General features: G+C 41.4%; 1 protein-coding gene across 1 annotated transcript in view; it reads left to right on the plus strand.

The window, feature by feature from the left end:
• kcnn3 (potassium intermediate/small conductance calcium-activated channel, subfamily N, member 3) overlaps positions 1–24,238 on the plus strand; it is a 48,357-nt gene that overhangs the window by 3,989 nt on the left and 20,130 nt on the right. The window contains exons 2-3 of the mRNA XM_073485744.1: positions 8,973–9,068; positions 23,143–23,439. Coding sequence (XP_073341845.1) covers positions 8,973–9,068; positions 23,143–23,439 — 393 coding nt within the window. The remainder of the gene's footprint in view (positions 1–8,972; positions 9,069–23,142; positions 23,440–24,238) is intronic.

The following is a 24,238-nucleotide window of genomic DNA, read 5'->3' on the forward strand; positions in this document are numbered from 1 at the left end:
GTTCAGAACAAAGTGCACGATCAGGGCCACATTTGAGATCAGTAAGTTCTGATGCAGGAAAGAACGCTTATGTGGAAAGTAACTAAGTACGTTTACTTAAGTACTGCACTTCATGCAGATTCATGCTACTTCAAGCACAGACTTCTACTTTACTTTGTTCCACATGTAAATATTCAACTTTTTACTCCACATTTATTTAAAAGCTATAGCTACAAGTTACATTTCACATTAAGATTTTAATGGGCTTTCTAATTAAAGCTGCAACAGTTGACTTTTAAAGCTGCTGTAAGTGTTGCCATCGTTTTAGCTAACTTCCTGTCCGTTTTGCAGTACACCACCACATGAATGCGGACAGTAATCGGATCCCGCTCTCTGCACGTTCACAAGCAGATAGGACCGCCTCTTCATGAAGTTCTCCATCCTGATTGGATAAAGTGGGCAGGGATACCAGAAAATGTATTTTCTCTTTTACTGATGAGCAGGAGGAGGAGAGTCATGGGATAATGACCAAACACTCTGTGACAACAGTGATTACTGTTGGAATACAGAGCTATATAACACCTTTTTTAAAAAAGAAAAAATCACTCACTGCTGCTTTAAATTGTTCGCCAACTATTATTGATATATCGATAGTCAATTAATCTGTTTGGGTCATTTTTAAGAAAAAAAAAGTCTAAATTCTCTGTTTCCAGCCTTTTTAAATATGAATATTTCCTGGTTTCTTTACTCCTCTATGACAGAGGATAACCTAATTAATTAATCGAGTAAATATGGTTAATAGAGCAAAAGTAAATAAATAAAATACATTTCTACAAATTATTACTTAATTGTTGTAGTGAAGAAAAACTTCATCAGCATCATTGTTAACAATCTGATAATATAAAATACAATAATGTATCACTCACAGCACACAGGCACTTTAACTTTGACACTTAAAGTACATTTTGCTGATAATACTTATGTACATTTACTTGAATGAAGAGTTTTACTTGCAAAAGAGTATTTTCATATATTTGTGTGATGTTGGCCATTTTTTCTTAATTAAAGAGTCTGAACACTTCTTACACTCTTTGCATTCAGCGCTGTAGGCAGTGGCAGTGAATTCCTATACTGTAAATGTCCAATCATAGTTGTTGAGCCAAGACAGATTATGCAGAGAGAATATTAGATGATGAAATAATTCATGAATGTGAAATAATTTAATTTGCTCTCAGGCAAGAATTGTGAGCTTTCCCCACAAAAAGCAACCAAGACAAAAGCAATTGCTATCATAACTTATCTTCAGACGTTTTCAGAGGGCTCTGTACTGTACATCTTCAGTGTGTCGCACTGTATTTTTAACTCTTTTCATGATCAGCGTCACCAGTTTGCTGCTGACCCAGGACCTTGACACTTGAAATGTTACATGCAGGATGAACACGATGCCTCTTAAAAACACTTTTATGAGCTTCTATTATTGATTTTATTAGGAACAGGTTAAAAGGGACGGGGTCTCCTGTCTGACATGTGTCTCTATCTGAGAATAACTGAGGCCCTCGGACACCTGGGACCTCAGCATGTGGCCTGTCACTGTCAGATCAATAGATCATTTCACAAAGGCGCATGTGGCTCCTCGGTGCCCCGGCTCCACGGCACGTTTCAGGCCTGCAATGGAACATGGCTATTCTGAGGGAACGCACAGCTGCTGTCCGAATCACCTGTCACACTGTCAATACGCACACTTGACACCTCGACATCCAGATGGGTGCTGTGTGTGTGTGTGTGTGTGTGTGTGTGTGCGCGTGTGTGTGAGTGCGCGTGTGTGTGTGTGTGTGTCAGAGGCATGTGCCCACTCACTGTCCATTTTTCAGCACATGCAGAGATGATTTCACTGATTAGCAGCAGTGTTTCCAGTCTCCCTTTCCTGTCTTCATTCCTTTCTTCTTCTCACTTACAGGGAGTGTTTACGATCCTCTCTTAAATACGTCTCCATTTCCCCAAGGGGGTCATTGCCATCTCAGCAGGCTTACAACATCTCCCACATTCCCCCTGCGCTACCTCAGCCTCTCCCTCCCCACACCCCTCACTCCCTTATCGATGACATTTCTCGCAGACATTTACTGGGAGACCTTTACAGACCTTTCTCTGCGAGGCCACTTACGGCGGCTGCGTGCTGCTTTTCAGACAGTCCATGCGGATCATCGGGGGAATTAAACTCACCAACTGCCACCATATTCTCTAAAGGAGCTATCAGCCATCTCAGCATTTCTGCGCCGGTCTCCCCCTCCACCTCCTCCTCCTCCTTGTCCTCCTCCTCTCTTTTCCTCCACACTCCCTTCATCTTCTAGATCACAGGCTTCTAAGGGACGCTCGGTCCCACAGGTCTTGCTACTAACAGGTACAAATATGCTCATTTCTTTCAGTGTAACAAGGCTAGGCTACCTCTCTCTGAAGGTGTGAGTGCATTGGTACACATGGGTGTGCTATAACTTGCATCATCGGGGGGGGGGGGGCGTCAACATTTACGTCACTGAGTTGTCTCCTCTGTGGATACACACCTATGGAGTGTCTTTAGGTCTGTGTATTCAGCTCCTTATGGATGCACCTGCTTGTGTGTGTGCCTGTGCATTCACATCTCCCTTTGTCTGGATTTAATTGAGTGTGTAGGGCCGTAATGGTGTGTGTCTACGTGCAGTCGAGTGTGTGTCTGTGTGTTTATCCTGTTAAGGTGACATCGCTCCTCTGTCTACTGCCTGTTTCCCTGGAGACTGATTGCAACGAGGCATCGCTCTGACAGGGAGAGTACACACAGATTCGTATGCATTACCAACACATGTAGCGAGCGACTTATCACTACGAGAGTAACGTGTCGTCAAGCGACGTGTATTTGCTCTCACATCTGTGTCAACAAAGGTGAGGTGGGGACAATTGGGGAAAAGCCTCATTAAGGTACTACCTGGCTTAGTGTGTGTGAGTGTGAGTGTTTGTGTGTCTGCCAGCAGATTGAACTCAAGACGCTCAAAAAGCTCATTATCTCTGCATGCTGTCCACCAAGCCATTGATCAATACACACTAATCGCACACTTATGCACAGCTGGACAAAAAGAAAAGGGAAAGAAACACTCACACACACAAATTACACATTACACATACACGCAGATGAAAACATATAACGTATATGTCAAGTTTGGTCCGAAATGCCTTTGTGGTTGTACACAGGCCTCCTTCAACTTCAAGCGATCATTGCTTTAAGTCTTTTCTCTTTTTTTCTGGTTGTAAGTATGCAGCCTGGTTCTGTCCAAATTGAACAAAAACGCCTACGAACACAGCTAAAGTTCACTTACTAACACATTGTACATTGTTTAATCAATCTGTACACATACAGAAATGTGACAGTAACAAATGGAGTTGCATGTTTTTATGCCGTTTCTTGATGAACAACAGTTTGTCCGTCTGCCTGTCATGAAGCCGTTTTCACAGCAGACATTTTGACTCATCACAGTGGGAAGAGCACAGGTGTTACTGATACCAATAATGATGGGAGACGTCAGTCAAGTGCGCCGATAAGTCACGGCAGTGTGACAGTGAGCCAGCATGCACAAAACCAGCAGTCTGAAACTGAAGCACCTGAGTGAAATTCAGTCAGAGTTGATTATTCACACCTGTGCTTTTACCTGAACGCTGCTGCTGGTAACCTCACTGACTACATTTACATGAACAAAGTATATAGGTTTTTGTGCCGATCGCGAAAAATGCAATTTTCCTCCTCGTGTTGTCAAAAATATCGATACTGAATATTTGAAACTCTTTCAATATTCATTATTCAGTACTCCTCCCATTCCTCTGCTATGGTCAAAAGTTATTTATCTTAAATGCTGTTGTGCTCAACACACAGTACACAAGCCTTGTTGTATTTATCTTTCATTTAAAAAAAATATACCCTCAATGTTGTGTCAGTTTTTCCCTGCTGTATCGAACATGGTATTGAATATCAATATTTTTCAATGTAATGTATCAAAGTCAGAAATTCCAGTGTCGCGACAACACTTATTCCCTCTCAGCTGTTTATGGCGAATGAAAATTAACGTTCCTTTAATATTCCCGTTTACATGCTGCCCTGCATTCTCTGATGAACAAAAAACAGCCTCCCTCTTTCATTCTTTCACCACCTTTTTGAAAAGGTGACTGACCGGATATGAGGGCTCTTCTTGGTTGCATGCATCTCTACCCGAGCCTTACAAAATAATTGGCTAGGCAATGCACAGAGCTGTCCGTGAACAGGCAGGAAGTCATGTGTCCCAAACTGCAGTAAAAACCACAATTGAGATACATGTCCTAAGAATGCTCCTCAAACCTGAATAGTGTCTGAATATCCCATGTGTCCTGATCGGAAAATGCTACATTCGGGATATCCAAGTGGAATGTGATTGGTATAAAATGTGTAACATTGTCATATTCAGAAAAATAGTGGCATTTTTGTGTGCATGTAAACAGAGCTGCAGTGATGAGAAGATTTGGGGAAGGTGCTCTGATCGCCTGTTGGTCATCAGTAAGCGGTTGCAGCATGTAACTCCCTGTAAAAAAAAAAAACCTACATCACCTTCTTGTGAACCATAAACTTTACATTAGTTAGTGAGCTTTACGGGTGTTGGTAAGTTTATTTTTGAACACAGAAGGAGCAGACTAGTAATTTCCACTTGCTTCCAATCTTTATGCTGAGCTAAGCTGATTGGCTGCTCGCTCTACCTCCATACTTAATGCAAAGACATGAGAGTGGTACCGATCCTCTTGTCTAACTCTTGGAAAGAAACTGATTTTAAGCGTATATTCCAAAATGTTGAACTTTATCAAACATCACAATTTCAAAGTGTTTCAACTTAAACCCAATTCATGCGTGTTGCATCCATCTGCCCATGCCTGCAGAGGTCCACATGTAAACATGACAAGCACTCCAACTGTGTATGTGGTAGAAAAAAGTGAACGCTTGTTTATAAGAGAGGCTCTGTGAGGAGATCTGTTGCCATCGTGATCTTCTGGAAAGTACAAATATCCAAAAAGGACTTTCGGTTGTTGCTGTTCAGCGGAACAAAGGAGGTCTTCTGCTTGCTGTCATGAGATCACATCCTGTTTTCAAGTGCCACAGATTGTAGCGTGCATGCATCTGCTGTTTGCAGCTGTCCATGTCCCTATTGAAGTATGAACAAATCCTTAGCCTCACTGCTGCTGTATTTATCTCAAGTTTAATGCAGATGCATTCATTTAGAACGGCAAACAAGTGCATCAGACGTGTCCAGTTACTAGAAATAAATGGACGCCTGCCAGCCAATTAGAATCGAGAATTTTCGGCAGTGGCGGTATAAAAAAGTGAAAATGAACAGAAGGCAAGCATGTGCGCACACACGTCTTGTCACAGGCGAGTCATTCACCATACAGGCAGAGTAAGTGAAGCAGAAACAGGCAGAAACAAAATGCTCTTGACAGTGTGACAGGCAGAACTGAAAACAAACCTGAACGTCCAGCAGACAGGCTGAAGGTAAACGCAGTGAGAGAGCGGAGAGAGGAAGTAAACTCACATATAGTAAGCTGGCTGTGTGTCTAAACAGATGCAATTCTGAAATCCAAGTCTGCATTTTTCTCATTAGCACAACAATGTTGGCTTCCTTTGCACCTAGTTTGCCTCAGCGAGTACAAATGAGATGTTAGCAGAGGAGAGACAGACGGAGTCAGGAGGAGAGAGTGTGAGCGAATAAAGACCAAAAGACAGCTAGAGCTTTGGGCAAACCGATGGAGGAAATCAACGGAGAGCCGAAGCTAGATGGTATTTTCCCATTGTTGTGCAGTGGCCCATAACCACACTGATATGAGGAACAAATGAACAACACTTACTTCATGCTCTCCTTCTGAGTGTGTGTCTATATGTCTGTGTGAGTTTAATGGCAGAACGGACACCGAATCTCATATTCAATCCCTCAAATTTTGATAATTATGTGAAAAAGGAAGACTCAACAGAGGAGGGTGTCAGTGAGGATTAACAAAATAGACTGTGTGTGTGTGTGTGTGAGTGTTTGTGTGACGTCGAATTAATACCATTAAGGCCATGAAGCATCTACAGCGACCCTGAATAGACACAGTAACACACTAACACACTCTATTTTCCAGGAGGCTGACTTGCAATATATATTCATGAACCTAAAACGCAATGTAGATTCTGCTTAATAACGTATTGGAGGAAAGGCTGAGTAATATGTGTCTAAACTCGGAGCGCGTAGTCAAATTAAGAGAGTGGTTGGCAATGAATGCTTAACGGCGTCCTACTTAACAGCTGAGATATCTGATCTGAGAGGCTGCAGTCGAAACGTTCCTCTTGAAGAGGACAGTGGGCTGCTGTGTTCGTCATGTGAGGAGAATTAATGCACTCTGGGGTTTTTTTTTGGTTTTGTACTCTGCAATTCAAAACATAGTCCTTGAGTTGATGTAGACAAATGAGTCAATTCAGCGGGCGAGTGCAGCTTTTAAAACCGAAGCACTAACTGCAGCAGGTTTTATTACTAAAGCCCAGAATCAAACTAAATGTTTTGTTTGACTGCTGATTCCTGACATTTTGCAGCTGACTGCATAATCTTTTTTATGAACATTTCACAAGCTAGATGAGCTTTTCAAACAGAATATTGACACTAAAATACCTGGTAAACTACACTGACAAAATCCAATTTCTGATGAAAGGTCAGCAAGTCAATATCAGTCGAACCCTCAGTCACGCTCATAGATACAGTAGACAAAGTGAGAGCGGCGTAGTTTAACCTAAGGGGCACGTATTTTTAAAAAGGTCTTTTTCCTCTTTTAATCAGAATTGAAAAGAAATTGTGGATATTATATATATATATTAAAATATATATTAAAATAAAATAAAATAAATATTATATATTTTTCTTGTAGTCAACAAATCCTGTAAAAAGCCAAAACTGAGGATCCTACTAACAACCATTAAAGCCTGATGTACGTTATTCCACTGGGCCATAGAGCTCCATGCTATTGACAACCATCAGTGAGCCACACAGTTGTTCTGCGTTCCTTCATACACCATCCTGCTGGAAATACTCACCAGAGGCGTATTAATCCACTGCTGAAAATAATCCCCAACCAATATGTTCTGTTTGTTCTGTTTGAGTAATGTTGGCTCAAAACTACGGTGACCCGCCAGCTGAGAAATCCCTAAAACTATAATAAACTACATATTTGTGACCCAAATAAAAGTCATTGGTATTTTCTTCTTCAGTGAACATGGTACAGAAGTAGGAAGTTGAAGTCGGAAAATATTATAGATATTATATTATATATATTATAATAAAAGTATTGTTGTTTTTAGTCTTATTATTAGATTTATTAATAACACCAGCCTTATCCTGTATATGCAGGATCTGTTTGACACCTGAAATAGTTCCCAACTATTGATTACTTTAATTGATTAGCTGCACTTAAAAGTAATTGGTAACACGCTTAATAAATGGTTTATTACAATATTTATTAAACGTTAAATAACTTTGAATGAACTTATAACTATACATTTACCATTTATTAATGATGGTTATTATAAAGTGTTACCTCATTTTTAATCAGAGTAGTGTAATTATATTTACTTATAATTGTTGCTTCTGTTTACAGCACCTATTGCATTTTGCTCTATGCAGTGAAGGGTTTACCAATTTACATGTTAAAGTGTGTTTACGAGTCTTGGGGAGTTGCCTGCATATGTGAAAGAGTAGTATAAAACCTTTTGTGGCTCCAGAGGAAGCTGCATGTAATCTGATAAACTGCCTCCAGTGATGTCACTCAGTGACTAGGTTGCATTTTGGGTAATGTAGGCACCAGGTTTTGAAAAGCAGTTGATTGGTCTAACATTGCACTCCCATGACACTGTCAGACTCATTATGTACAGTTTTTAAAAAAAAAATTTAAAAAAAAGATGTTTTTAAAGGTGTTAAACGTAAAGATAAACGTTTTTAATTTTCATCCTCTAACGACCGTGAAAACATTTCTCAAAATTTCACAGCGACCCATCCAATAGTTGTAGAGATCAATAAAAATTTAAATGGCTGGTGGCTCAACAGGAAAGTCAGGGGGTCACCAAAGACATTATAAAACATCGTCTGGGAAACAATATCTGTCCAAAATTTGATTTTATGATCCTATGACGGACATACTGTAATTATATATGTAGAAAATTTTATTACGATTAATCACAACACTTCAAGACGGGACCAAAGTGGGGGAAAGACCGACCAACACAGACTGACATGGAGAAGAAGAAGAAGAAGAAGAAGAAGAAGAAGAAGAAGAAGAAGAAGTGGAGTAACATTTCCTCCACAGAGAACAGCTAACAAAAACAATCTAATATGTTTCTTCCTTTTGATCTTCCATCTGATCTGTTTATCTTAATGTAGACGACGAGTGCGCAGCTGTGTGTTTCTTGTGTAAATGAGTATATACTGTGTGTGCAGATACATATCAACCCCAGTAAATGTTGCTGTGCTCTTGAGTGTGCAAGGTGAGGGGGTTAAAGAAGCCACTGAAGTGCTATGAGTTGTATTGATCGGAAGTTGCCCAGTGCATTGATTATAAGCCCTATGAAACCAGACAAGCAGAGGATTTAAAGCTCAGCGGCAGAGTGATATTGACGGGTCGAATACTATCATTCTGCTTCTGCTCAGCGTTTGAAAGTCTGTTTGCAAATGTTTGTTCTTATTGTCCATGCTGAGGTAGTGCCACTACGGTACACATGCCATTTTTAGCAGAGGAGTGACAGAGGACACGTTGTGACATCTGGGACTCGCTCCAAATTGAACCAGACTTGTGACCGAATGTGGTTTATCATAAGATTTTGTGATCTCTCGTAGATGATTATTAAAACAACCCTTATAGCAGAGATGATCATGTGGGTATCATGTTTGTGCCGCATGTTTCTAAGGGCATGTGTGTCTATTTTGTCTCCACAGAGCTCCATGTACTCTCTGGCCCTGAAGTGTCTGATCAGTCTGTCCACAGTCATCCTGCTGGGCCTCATCATAGCCTACCATGCACGGGAAGTTCAGGTAAGACACGTGCAAATACATCCACAGGCAGACATGTCTGTACACTCACACTCACTCATTTATGGTTTTACGAAAGGTTGTGTGGGACTATTTTAAGACTACAGGAAGTCACTTCACCTGGGCAAGAAAAAGCCATGCACATAACCCACTATAAAACCACAACTTTTCAATATTTAGTTAGCTTGAGTGGGATTATGGATCACACTGCACTTCTGCAAGACGCCCTATAGAGTGCTATAGTAATGAGTCCTAAAACATGAAAATCAGTTAGCATTTTTTCACTTCCGGTTCCCTCAAGTCCATAGGTTTTCTTGAATATGTTTTCAGTTAAATGCTTGCTTGACTCAAGCTATTAACTACGAAGGTTTATGAGCTGTAGTTTCCCTGGTAAACACACCAACCTCTTCGGCCTCCTTCCCGGTCTTCAGCTCCTCCTTTCGGGATCACTCATCGTCCGGAGCAGTTATTCACTCAAATGCAGTGGGATTCATAATAACGCAAGTTGCATAGCTACTGGTGCCTGGTGTGCACTCCTTTCTTATGCCGCATGTCTCGTTTTTGTAGTTTTTAGAAGTTAAAACATTCGTAACTTTTCGGTGCAAGGCATGGAGTGGCACCACTTTTTCCATTAATTAAATTTGAGCTCCTGTTCATGCAGCTCCATGTCGCGCTATTTTGCCTGAAACGCTTTTCCAAGGCATTTCTGAAGAAGCTGCGACGAGTCTCTAGTGATTACATCCTTAGAGGTGTTGGTAGGTAGATTCTGTTATCTTTGGACATATCAAGGCTAGCTGTTTACCCTTGTTTCCAGTCTTAATGCTCAGCTAAGCTAACCACATGCTGGCTGTAGCCTCATATTTAGGAGACAGAAATGAAAATTGTATCGATCCCCTCATCTAACTCTTGGCACGAGTTCCCAAAATAGCCACCAGCCATTCCTAGGAGTGGTTTCCTTCATATATAAACAGAGTCACATCTGAGCCCTATCCATAGTGTACACATTCTGTTGTCGTCCCTCAGGCTCCTGAGATAGACCAAAGGACCCAGGTGTGTGTGCGCTCCAGCCAATTAATGACATTAATGAGAGTCGTAGTGGGATCGGCCAAACAGTCTGCATGGCTTTGCATCGAGCAGATCCACACTGAATGTTAAATACACACTCGGCCGATAACAATCCTGTCATTCAATAGAGAAAGAGAGAGAGAGACAGAGAGAGCGAGCACACATTAATATACAAACACACATGCAAGGCACACAGACACACAAAGCCTCAACCTCTTGTAAGGCTGAAACAATCAATCAGAAATGCTTTCATGCTTCATGATATCTGTTTTGCTGTTTGTCATTTCACTAATATAATGGTACCACGGTCATTTAGCCGGGGTTTTCATCTGAAGCCATTTGCAATCGATGCACATTGACTATTTATGGGAGCCTTGCGGGAATCAGACTCAATGAGTGCCCCCACACCAGCTATTACTCCCACCAGCTAAACCACGGAGCAACAATCATCCATCTCACCACATATTAGTTTAATGCGGGGACTTTTTTTCTTTCTTTCATTACATCACAGCTTGGATGTTGCTGAAAATGTCTATTAAAGTTGCAGCGGGTGTGTGATAGGGATTCTGATGCACTCAGCTCTGAGGTTCAGACTCTCCGTCTGTGGATCAATAACTAGACGGCCGTTGCTTATTCACTGTCATACACGGGCACTGATAGACTGGTAATCAGTCAGTAATGGGAAGCCGCTGCGTATTAAGATTCAAGGAGCCGACTCGATGTATGCACATGTGGTGCACGTGCATGTGTGTGTGGCTGAGCATTCATTGATAAAAGAACCCTCGCCTTTGCTCACAAGTTTGATGTCACATTCACATACTCCCACGCACACTGTGGCTGCTGCACGTGACAGGCACGCTAATACCGCTACTGTAAGGCCGAATGAGAGCGAGGGAGAGAAAATGGTCTTCTGTTAATCTCTGTGAGAAATCATTCCTTTTGATTAAATGAAATCAGGAGCTCGGGGAGGGTAGTGGGAAGGTATCACAGCAGGCTGGGGGAGGAGATGTTAGGATTTAAACCCAAATCACTTTTGATAATAACTTGAATGAGGATGGTGATAATTTACTAGCATTTTTACTCCACAGCAGCTGACAGCTTTAAAGGATAATCCTAGTTTATTACAACTTGAGTATTATGTTGGTAGTTTGGGCTATCATTTCCATTGGTTATTATATCACTGCACTCTCTGAAATTGCTTGAATTTGGGAACACAGTGAAATTGCAGTCACATAATCACAAAGGTTTCAAACAGTCCAGCGTTTTAGTAATTTTATCAAAAGCACTTTATTTGGAGGTAAAACCAAAGGTGAGCACCCTTGAAATGCTGCAATGTACAGTATCCCTGAAAAATTCAATCGGCATTTACCTTAGTATAAGTACAATTATGATTACCTGTAGGAATGATGGGTAAAAATACAAATATAAATCCCAAGTTATTAAACAGGAATTGTCCTGAAAATGATCACGGAAAAAGGGAAAAGTCCCTTAAACCTGCAGCAACTAATTATTTGGCTGCTTGGGTGCAGCAGACAAGCTCTAAACACAACTTTGACATATTATAATATCTTTTAAGTTTATATGGTGAACCTGTTCGCAAACAGTTGCAAATTTACACATCAAGCTGTTATGGAGCCACATCTGCATTCATTTGTAGTCCAATGTTCATATTCTCCCTCTGGTTTGGTTTTAAGTCAGCTCTTAAGGAAAATATTAGGCTCATCAGCACCTAAATTCTTGTGCATACTTTGTCTTTCTGCTGTTTGGTGATGAGCAGGTATCATACATGTGGTTTTAAGAGCATTTTTTGTTTGTTTGTTTTTATTTTTTTCATTAAAACAGCTGTCTCAGAAGAAGTAAAGTTACTGGCTGGCAAATGAAAACAAGGAGCTGAAAGAATCTATAAAGCGCCTGAGAGCTGAAGAGAAATGCTCATAATAATTCTCTGTGGGTTTGTGACTACGAGCAACTACTTTCATACACAAAATATTGGTTATAGCTACTTTTATCTTCTTTTTTTTTGAGAAATGTGTGTGTGCTTATTTGTATGGAGCTGGAGTCGGGACATGTTTAGCCTAGCTTAGCATGAACCATGACGACCCATTGAACTTAGCGTGATGCAACACAATGGGGCTATCTGTCTGAGGGACACAAGTGATCATCTTAGTAGGCATTGTGGACTGACTGGTGATGTGAAACATGAGGAGTCGAAAGGTCAAACGTTCAAATGAGGGCAAAATTCGCCTGCAGGCAGTGCAGTTATTTAGCTAAAAAATTACTACATGAAAGTGATGCAGCAGTGGGACAGGATTAGGAGAGAGAATGGAGACAGGGCTTCAGACACTTCTTCCACCAGTAGATCTGGTGCTCCTTACTGATCATGCTGGAGCACCAGCACAAGATTTTGGGGGCACCACTAAAATTGACATGTACATTGCATTTTTTTTTCCATATTAACTCCATATTAATTCCATAATCACTGATAAATGTTTTGGTAATGAATAGACAATTTCAGAAATAACAATGTTCTGTTTTATTTTAAAGGAAAAAGTCACAAAGTAGTGCTTTAAGAACAAGTCATTTTCCACAACTTTTAAAGGGGAAGCTGCAGCACCTCCTTATACTGGATATTATAAAAACCATCAATTGATAACAAAAAGTTCAGACTGTGTTTAAATAGTGTTAAAATTTGAATGTTTTAAACAAAACTAAATCACAGGGGGAATGTTTGCAAGTTGCATCGGTGCTCCTAGTCATAAAATTTGGTTGCACAGTCTCCAAAAACTGGCAGGTACCTCACGATTCAATTCCAATTCAGAGTGCTACAGTAAAATTATAAAATGACTACCGATGCATCTTGATGTATCAAAAATAAATAAATTCTATACATGATTTGTTTTTTGTCGCTGTGTGACTACTTGCTATGTTTATAAAACATAGTGTAGCCTATTTGTAATGATCCATGACTAAAGTAAACAGATGAGTTTACTTAGATCTTTGCTCACAGCCAAAACAACCAAAACTCAAGAAGTAGCCAAGCTTAGAATGTAAACACGACGCACATGTTTACATCCGCTACATTTCACCATCTAATTGGTTCAGGCCCCAGAAACATACAGCCCGGTTTTATATAATCGTTGCAGGCAATCATTCATAATCTCAAGAAGTGGGTTTTAAATTCCAGATTATTGACTTTTCTGCATTGAGACGAAATCACAAGGTATCTAAGAACCCCGACAGGACACAGAGGCAATGATGATTAAGCATCCCTTTTTTGCATGTCCCTTACTTCCAAGATTACAGGTACAAACAAAAAAGAAGGGCTGCTAGTCACAACGTCACATAAGCTGTTGGAGAACATCACAGGATTCTTATTTATTCAATGTTAGCAAGCTGCATGCTGCTGTAGCTTTTGCGGTTTGACATGCCCACAGCAACAAGCGTGAAGAGGAGGAGGTGGTGTTGCATGATTTGTTCCGGGAGACATCTCTGTCCAAATTTAAAATTCAACTAATTAACAACTCTAAAACTAACTAATTAGCACATTTTTCTCATGTTTGTTTTACGCTTACATAAACAGAAATGTTAAAACAACAATTCGTACATTCGTTGATGTACATCCATAACAGCTTAGCGCAGTGTGTGCAAAACTGCTCTCATATACAGTAAGTAGGCTACACCTGAAACCATACATGTTTCATTACATGCAACTAATAGTCATACTCTGCCGGCGCCCAGCCTGTTTGCCAGTATACATGAGCAGCATACGACGTGAGTGTGTCTTTTGTTGTTGGATGGTTCAAACATAAACACACAGACACACTGAGAAGTAATGCTGTGCGAAATGAAAGGCATTGTTCAATAAAGATCTCGTTCTCAGATTACGTCAAATTCTGCCGGAGCATTTTGCCCTGCATGTAACAGGATATTACATGCACGTGCACACACACACACACACGCACACACACACATGTATATATATACATTTGTGTAAAGAAGCTTGGCGAGGCAGAGAGTTGCTCGAGATCAGACTGATGTTATCGGGTTTAGCTGGCATTTATACCGCCTTTCCCTCTCTCTCTCTCACTGATCTCCATTTCTCTCTCCCTCCTCGTGTCTTTTATCGCAGACTCTCAAAGACTTTTTGTTTACCACCATCAGCGTGCTCCTCTTTTTCTATCCTTTTTTCTTTCTTTCTCCTCCTGCTTATCAGATTAGATGTGTCTCCCTTCTCCTCCTCTGGGCCTCAATTCAATTTTGTTGTTGAGTTTCACATCCTTTCTCCCTCACTCCTCTCTTCCGTCATTACTCAGCATTCAACTTCTCACCTATTTACCCTTCCCCCGTCATACTTTAACACTTGCCTGCATTTCTCTCCCTCTCTCTTTTTCAGTCTGTGTTTCTCTGTCACATCTTTCATGTCATCCTTCCTCTTTTGGATGTTCCTCTCCTCTTCCTCCTCTCTCTCCGTCTCCACTGTCTCTTCTAATCTGTCACGGGACAGCCCAAACCAATTGTACTCAGCATGAAATACAGAGAAACAGTCAATTTACACTATAGTGCAATTCATCGGCAATCATCCCAGATCGCAAATTTCGACCTTTTTTCACTGGCATCAAAGAAAAGAGTCTGAGTTCTTATTAACTACTGACAGTAATTAGCTTGTTATGGCAGACAGATAATTGTTTACTGCATAAAACAAACGGGAGCACGCTGTAACCGACATGAACGTGTAGCAAAAGTGTGTGTGATTTCTGAGCTGTCATTGCGGCGACACAGTGAAAAATGACAGTGACAGTGAGCTGACATGAGAAATGTTTGATTGGAAGTGAGAACATTGCAGTTTCCTGTTGTGCTTAGTCAGCAGAGCCACATCGACACTCCAGGGTTTTGGTTCTCATTTTTAATCCAGCAAACTGGAAAAAAAATTTAGAACAAATGCAAACATAATCAAAAATGTTGTTACACTGATTTTCAGTGGGTTCCTGTGTGTTGAGATGAAATCATCGGAGCACAAATCAGCACACTGACACATTCTCTGAAACCTCTCTGAAAGATATTTGCCATTAAGATATGCAAATGTTTGATTTTCACAGTCATTCAATCACTACTCGTACTCGTGTTCCAACATTTTTCTGGGATGTCTTTTGATTCTTACCAAAATTTTGTCAAGTCTGACTTGTTCTCTTGGTTGTTCTCATGTACTTCTTTGAGCAAATTCATCGCAAGAATCCTCCATAAACTTGTTCAAAATGTAACGATGGGTTCTCAAAAAGATATCGCCCCTGAAATACCACCTCATCATCATTTATTATTAAAGGTGCCATACGTGCAAATTAGTCACCTCAAATTCATACTCCCAACACTTATATGGGCAGCATATCACCAGAGTGCTAACTGCTGCTAACTGTATTCTTTTTATACATCCATGACTCTCGCTTATGTTAGCTTGTTAGCTCAGTTAGCTGTGCAGCTAGCAGAACTACCAAGGAGCTTCGGACCGCTGGAAGAAAGAGGTTTTCAGGCCCAGGGACATTTTTGACATCGCATCGCACCACCTCGTTATTTCTTCACATTCTGCTGATAATCTTAGTTAACTTTTTTAACTAAAATTCTTACATTTTGCACCAGTAACTTATTAGTTAGGAAAATAAGTAAATAAATGATTAGATAAAAAAATATATACATAAACTTAAAAATAAATAAATGAATGAATAAAATAAAAAATAAAAAAAACTATTAGTTTCAGAAGATTTTTACTGATTAGTTTTGCAGCACAAACAGGCTTGAGACTCTTTAACACATTAGCTGTACCAAAATATCTTAATTTGGGGGATTCGGTTACATTTATTTACAATCACACACAATAGATTCATCTTTACCATTAGTAAATCATTTAAAACCTCATTACATTCACTTAATCATGAATTATCATTCATAAGAATCATAGAGGTTTCAGGGGAATTGTCTTGATTGAGGACAAACTATCCCCAATACTCTGCCAGCTATTTAATAAATCTACATTTTGATCCATTCCATACATTCAGAAAACAATGATTAGACTAATCCATGTGCTTTATGACAATAAGATATAGAAACTATTGAAACGCTGGTTGTTAAGTTGAAAACTGCTGAAAATAGGAGGCACTTTTACAGAAATGTCCTTGTGTTCCTTCCCCTTCTTTTCCTCTGCAGGAGCCTTTCTTTGTCCTGATAATGTCTCAAACCTTGGCAAAAGTATGCTATCATCAAGTGCTTGTGCAGGTGGTTACTGGTGTGTTATGGCTGGTATTTTCCAGCTCTGCTGTGTAATTTGCATAAAAGCACAAGATTGGACTGCAAGTGGCCATCAGACTCTGCTGGTAGTGGCTGAGTGAAAAAGTGCTGACATTTTATCTTAAAGAAGTCTGGAATCATTTCAGCTGTTAGCAGAACTGTTTGTTCCCACAGTCCAAAGTACAAATGTCCTTCAGGTGTGATCAGTTCAGGGTCAGAGCATCTGAAGAACATACTTCTCTAGGAAGATATTTAAGATTTCTCTAGAAAACCATAAATTGCAGAGCATCTCCATCGATTTTACAAATGAAAATGTGTTGACAGTTCTAGCTGCCTGCTGTGCCAGTTGCTCCAGAGAGAGCTGGATGAAACTGTCTGAAAAAGTAAATAAATCTCAAGGTGTGGAGTTATGAGAAGGTGAGCTTACCAGACCTCTGTTGCCTGCTCCTTATCTCTGCTCAAGGCTTCATTAGCCGCAGCTAGCATAACCCTAATCGAGTTGCATTGTGGGTGATGTAAGTTTTGAGGATGTGTGGGGCAAAAAAAATCATATCTCCGGTTCTCATTTCAAAAAGTTTTTTTTAACTCTTCATTGGGACTCTGATGATGTTATAGGAATGCAATGCTAAATCAGGTTTTATCTTTAAAGGAAAATTTCACTCAAAAAGGAAAATTAAGTCATTATCTGCTCACCCCCATGCCGATGGAAAGTCAGGTGAAGTTTTATAGTCCACAAAACATTTCTGGAGATTCACAGCAAAACAGCGTTGCAGCATTCTCTTAAACGACTGAAGTAGATGGGGATTTGTTTTAAAATGCAGACAAACAACTGAAAAAAAAAACATGAAATGGCTCCATACAACTCCTTCGGGGTAATCAAAGTCTCCGGAAGTCAGAAATTGATTTGAGAAGATGTTATTTACACTGCTTTTAAAGCAGATTTTTGCTGTAGCTGATAAGCTAAAAGCAAAGCTGAAAACATCTCTTCAGACACATTGGTTTTCTTTTTTATTATTTCCCCCATTAAGTCCCCATCTACTTCAGTTGTTTAGGAGAATGCTGCAACTCTGTTTTGCTGTGAAGCTCCAGAAATGTTTTATGGACTACAAAACTTCACCCAACTTCTTAAGTTAAGTTCTTCTTTTAACATTTCTTCTTCCTTTAACACACAGTAATCAGGGTGAGTAGATAATGACTGAATTTTCATTTTGGAGTGAACTTTTCCTTTACCTTATCTTGCCCATTATTTCTTGCAGTATTTGTGTCTGTTTCGGATGAAATCTGATCACATTTTCTTTGCAATACATTGTGTATGCACTTCAGGCACATTTGTCATGTCACATTTTCTCTTTTTAAACACCAACGAAAGGAAATATTCTTATTAAATCAAGAATTTTATCTACAGAACTCAGTCTTGTTTGATTTTGTAGCAATGGTCTCATCACCGCCCTTGAAAATGTGTTTCTATCATCAATTGAAAGTCATTGTTCTATGCCTGAGTTTAACCTTGCTTTTTGTGTGCTCCTTTGTCAGACTTCGTCACTGAGTCTTTGTAACTGTGTTACTTAACAGATAAAGACTATTATCTTACAGATAATAGTAGAATTTGAGCTGAGATTGTTATCACCAGCATGAACTCAGGAGACATGTTGAGAGTGCTGTGATTTACCGTCCAATCTGTGCAGCTGCACGCCATTAGTTTGAGTTAACGTTGTACCCGTTGACTGAGATTGGTCAGGAATAATGGAGGCTTGAGGATTGAAATATCATTAGTCTAGCCAGTTATGAATCAAGAAAAAAAACTCTCAGGACAGCTGTTAAGTGAACCACAGTGGCACATCAGAAAGATAAATGATTCACAGGGCCAAATGCAGGCTTAACATTTGGTTAAAAAATTGAACATTGCAATTTGTGGAGGCTTGCACCACGTCTTTCATGTGTTTCATGTGGCATCCAGGGACGTCCACACATGCATGTTCACATATTTGAAGTTCTGGTCTGCTGCGTGACTCACTTATCTGCCAGCTCACCAGTGGCCTTCTTTTCTTTTCTTCACACACACACACACCAGCAAACTCTTACATACAAAGCAACAAGAAAAATTAGTACTTGTAAAGGAGAAGAATTCCTTTTTAGCTCTCAAACTTGCGAGAAATGAAGCCTTGAAAGGCAAAAAAAAATGCATTGTTGAAATTAATCAAATAGAAACTCCAAGGGAGTGTGTGAGAAATAGATGTTTCTCCACTCCATTAGTGCACTTTGAGCATTAGTGAACTGTGTTATTAAGTTACTTTTGGAGGATTTTAGGAGCAGTCCATTGATCAAGAAGACACAACCTTGGCACTCACAGCCACTCAAAAGCTGAAAGGCGGCATTAGGAAAATAAAGTGAACTCCTCCCAATAAGGGTTGTCTGCTTTCAAGTCCTCGGACTCCTTCATGATGTCGTGTTCTGCAGATTCTACATAATGTACATCCACCTTGGGATTTATAATGGAGGAGAAAATGAGAGCGAGGTAAAACACAGTGTCCTCCTCGGAAAGTAGACATGAAAGAAACATTTCACCCTCTCATTTCCAAGAAATGTTTGCTTGTCAGATCTGTCTCCTGCAAGCCTCTGGCCATTTTTAGTAACTAAGGCTGTTTTTCATATTGAACGAAGGAGATTCCTGGTCTCAAGGCAGCACTGGTGGAATCCTCTCTTTTTTTCTATCTCCCAGTCGCTGTTTTTATTTTTTCTAGTGGCAACAACACTCGTGCACACACTGTGAACCTTTCCTCATCTCTCACACTTTTCAACACTTCCTTTTGCACTTCCATGACACCCTCTCTCCTTCCTTCCGCGTGTCGACTATGTAGAAACAGCCACGGGGGTGTTCCCTCAGAGCTGCAATTACAGTCGAGGAAAGCGTGTTATCCTCTCTGCATATTCACGTACACTCTGTGCGTGTGCGCGTGTGCGTTTGGCTCGCCCCAGTTATTTTCTGCCTGTTTGAGGGATTTCCATGCTGTAGGACCAAGACATTTCCCAGAGGTGTGACTATGTGTGTAAAAGTATGCGCGCACGCTTTTCAGTGTTCGCTCTGTCACTGTCTCCTTCGCTGATTAAGGCCGTCTCCGTCCCAGACTGGGGTTTAGTCTTTTTCCCTCCCGTGGGGGAATGTCGACATGAGGCTGATTTGCCTGCATCTACGTCTTTTTTTTTTTTAAGAGTCTGTGCTACATTTGATAGCGCCGTCTGGATGTGTGTATGTGCATGCACATGTGCAACATTGTCCCTAGCAGGGTCTGGCCAGCACTGCGTCTGGTTCCGTGATGAGAGACATCTGCAATCAGGGACTTAACACAATTACCGAGGTAGCCCCAGGGACTGGAAGGGGTCGAGGCATGGATGGATGGATGGATAGATGGACGGATGGATAGATGGATGGATGGCTGAGGAGGAAAGATGGAGGGATGATAAACTCCTCCAGCAGTTTGCAGATGTAGCAGTGGGGGATGCTTGAGGTGGAGAGTGTCCTGTCAGACCTCACACCTTCACCTGTGAAGAGACCAGAGCTTATCTTTGCTGCTCTCATTTTCACACATTTTGCCTTTGTCTCCCCCTCCCCGCCGGTCTGCTCTTTGTTTTCCCTCTCTCACTTTGCCCTCCTTCTGTCCTGTCTGCTTTCTGTCGCCTTTCCTCATCCCTTGCCCTCTGCCCTGCAGTGCCATGTTTTGTTAGAATTAAAAAACAACAGAGGACACTTTTTCTCCCCATGATCTTGTTCATTTGTCCCAATGGGTCTGTTCTTTATGTCCAAGTTTATTTAGCTGTGCTGCTCTGATCTTCCTCCCTGTTTCCCTCTTGACAGTTTGTGTTTGAACACACACACATAGACAATCACTACCTACTTTTCCTCGTCCCAGCCCCCTCCTCCGTCATTCCCTGCCTCTGTCCTGGTCATGTTGGGCAGTGGCACTCACTCACTTCCATTGACAGATTACTTTCCTAATGGAATTTAATTATTTATCCCTTCCTCGTGGCGATTTAGCCAGGAAAAGACCGACAGCAGGAGCACGAGGGAGGACAGGATGGGAGGGGAAGAGGGTGGGGGGAAGAGGAAGGGAGAGGCGCTCATTTCCTCCAGTGGCAAGAAACTGGATCACCTCCGTTTTGATTTGGAGAGATGTCATTCATAGAGAGAAGGAAGGGGAGAGAGGGATTTTGGAAGGAAGTCAGAGAAAAGCAGAAAGATGTCTGTCTGACACACACACACTGATAAAAAAAAAAGATCGAATGACGACATGTGCAAGGAGTTTGGTGCCCGACATAGAAACTTATTTTTGTCACTTGGGAGAACATTGCATTGACTCACATTCATTCCCTGGAGACTTAAATGTAACTACTACATACGTAACTCCAATCTTAAGCCAAACTTTCACTGAAAAATGCGTCTTAACCCTGAAATTCAGTGGGTTCACCTTACGGGAACCCGCTTTTTGTCCCCGAATTGGAGGTGAGTCTCTGTAATGTGACTGTGCGACTTGATTTTTGTCTCTAAAATGCGAGCACACACACACACACACACGCATACACACACACGCGCGCATACATAAACCTTTGCAAGTCGCTGCAGCGAACATGAGTGTTAGACAACCTGTCTGTGCTTTCCTCTCCGTACCTCATCACTCGTTGTCACACACGGCTCTCCGTCTCTTTTCCTGCATCTCCTTTTTCTTTCTTCTTGTCTCATCTCTCACTGCGTTCCTCTCTTTTTTGACTTCCTCCCTCCCTCACTCCCTCTCTCTCTCTCTCTCTCTCTCTCTCTCGCTGGGGATCCTAATTAAGCTTGGCTGCTCTTTGATGTTGTCGCCTTGGCAACAGTCACCATGACGAGGCTGGGTCTGCACACTCTCTCTCAAACTCACTCAGGCATACACAAATACACACAAGTACAGTACACACACACATACACACTCACTGAAATCATTAAAGACTACAGCCAGTGTTTGACCCTCGGTTCAAATGATAGCTTACACAATGACTCAGGTGTGTGCGTAGGCTACGCATATGTGTGTGTGTGTGTGTGTACATGTGCTCGCTACATGTGTGCATACATGTAACAGCAGCAGAACAAGGGAAACACTTACATCCTGCTGAGATAGATAGAGATAGAGATGAAATATGCAGTGTGTGTATCCATAGGTGGTGGAGGAAGTGGCAGAGCTGCAGTCCGCCTCCGTCAGTGACCAGTTGGCTGTGACACAGAGCGGCGGGCTGTCACGCCTGCTCGTTCTGATGTTTGACCTGTTATTGTATTTTTTTTGTTTTCCTAAACAAATGTTTGTGTGGGCTGAAAGCCCTTGAGATGAATCATGTGGTAAAGAGCAATTGTTAGCACTGGCTGTTTCTCGAGGCTGCACAGCATCTGGTGGTAAACTCTGCTGATTTACAGCAGGGGAGTTCCTCATTTCTTTCACTGTGCTCCGACCTTTCTTTTAAAGCTGTACTACTTCTTTTATGTCGTAATCCTGTCTCTCTCTTTCACCTTCTCTGTCCAAGAATCTACTATCAAGATGTATTTGTTCATAATTGAATCCTAAGAATGATATTTTTATTTTGATTAACCAAAAAGGAAATGTACCTGCACTGCTGAATTGCAAGATTTCAGCCTATTTCCAACATTCCTCAAGAATATTGTACAATAAAGTGCAATTTTTCTTGATTTTTGTGAGGCATTATGTTTTGTTTACAGCCATACATTTCTATAAAACTGATGAAACACATCCTTTGTGCCACTGGTGGAAAAACGTATTAAAGTGCCCTCTACTTTGTCTTTCCAGTGGAGAAAACATGTAAAAGTGTCCTCTAGGGAGCCCTTCCAGTTCTCTATAAATGTATCATGAATCAGTGTGCTGATGCCCCACCAAATACATGCCCTTTTCTTCACCGCTGCCCCCCCAAACATCCTGAATTGGCCACTGCTTTGTGCTATAAACAGGTTAAAATCATTTTACTGCTCTGGAAAATTCCCTTTATGAACTCAAAAGAAGAAGATGACTGAAAGAGAGGGGTTTTTTTGCCGTGTCCTCCTTTCCCTCATACCTCCTTGTTCCTATCTTTATCTCATCATTTCCTCTGCACTTCATCCATCTCTTTCTACCGCTCTCCTCCTCCCATCACACCACCTACCCACCACCACCACCACCCCCCGCAATTCCTGTCAGCACTGTCTGGAGGAGTGCCCCTTGTAATGAAACCCGCTCTTACCGCTTCCTTATAACAACGGCTTTGGCGACGATATTAAGGGCAACTACAGCAATTACCAACACAAAGACAACAACATACAGGGAGGGAAAACTGCAATTAAAGTACCATTGTTAGAAGTGCCGACATGGTTGTATTTATTTTAAGATAATAATATTGTTATTGTGATAATTAGGAACCTGTTTTGCTCAAGAGCAGCCACTTCAGATGACTCGGCATCATCTAATTTTAGTAAGAGTTATAGGTTATATGAAAATGAGCCAAAGCACTGCGAGGAGTCTGAATAGATTACTGATTAGATGAAAAGGAAAAGAGACATTTACTCTAAATTGCTGCTGGTTCCTTTAATCATCAGATCAGTCAGCTGTACTGATGATTGGTCTGTGCCAGCAGAGGATCCTGATGAAAAGTTTGCACAGTGACGCATTAAAACAAGTGTAACTCCTTCCCTCTTTTAACTCTCTTCATGTCCTTCCTGTCCCTGCAGCTGTTTGTCATCGACAACGGAGCAGACGACTGGCGCATTGCCATGACCATGGAGAGGGTTCTGCTGATCGCTCTGGAGCTGCTGGTGTCTGCGGTGCATCCAGTGCCTGGGGACTTTAAGTTTCAGTGGCGGGCACGGCTGGCCTTCTCGTACGCTCCGTCACAGGCCGAGGCTGACCTGGACATGGTGCTGAGCGTGCCCATGTTCCTGCGCCTCTACCTCATCGCCAGAGTCATGCTTCTGCACAGCAAACTCTTCACCGACGCCTCCTCCAGGAGTATAGGTGCCCTAAATAAGGTCAGAAGAGTTTTGTGCTTGCAGGCGTGTGTGTGTGTGCGCATGTGCAGTGTGCATTCAAGAGTGTGTGCGTCAAAGCCGGAAAGAGGTGAGGGGAGTTGTAAAGGTAAGGTCAAGAGCTCTCTCTCTGAATTAAATCTGTGTCCACACTGCCCCTTTCAATCCCGGCCTCTATCTCTCTGACTATCTCAAGTCCTTCCCTCCTCTGTCCTTCTAGTCACCCTGTTTCTTTTCATCTACCAGCTCAACCCTCTCCTTTTGTCGTCGCTGTGCATAGAGACTTAGTTGTAAGCTGTGGAGGATCTTTCATAATACAATATGAGACGGGAGCGTGAAATGGGAACAAGATATTGCGTACGGCTCAAATGGGGCATGAAAAGAAAAGACTAGAATGAGATTGCAATACGAGCACGGAGAGACGTGTACAAGCCGCGCAATAAATGATTGGTGCCAGGTTCGTAATGACTTTAAACGATAAACATTATTGTAAAATCAGGAAGTGGAGATGTAGCGTGGAGCGGTGGAAAAAAGCAAACTTTGAAGAGGAGGAGAGGAGGACTTCGAGAGAGATGGAGTAGATTTTTAGATGAGTAATTTAGCAGTGTATCCGCGGTGGCGCTGTCCTGACCCTCTGGCTGCAGTGACGGGGAGGTGGAGCTGCCATTGAACTGCAGCTCTAACATGACAACTCATTTATCAGTTGCTTAACCCTTCCAGGGCTCTCAGATCGTCCGTCTGACAGTAGTTGATGACAAACGAGCCACAGATAAAAACTGCACCGAAATGGACCAATTACTCA

This window comes from Pagrus major, chromosome 17 (assembly GCF_040436345.1).
Source record: "Pagrus major chromosome 17, Pma_NU_1.0".
Classification (NCBI taxonomy): Eukaryota; Metazoa; Chordata; class Actinopteri; order Spariformes; family Sparidae; genus Pagrus; species Pagrus major.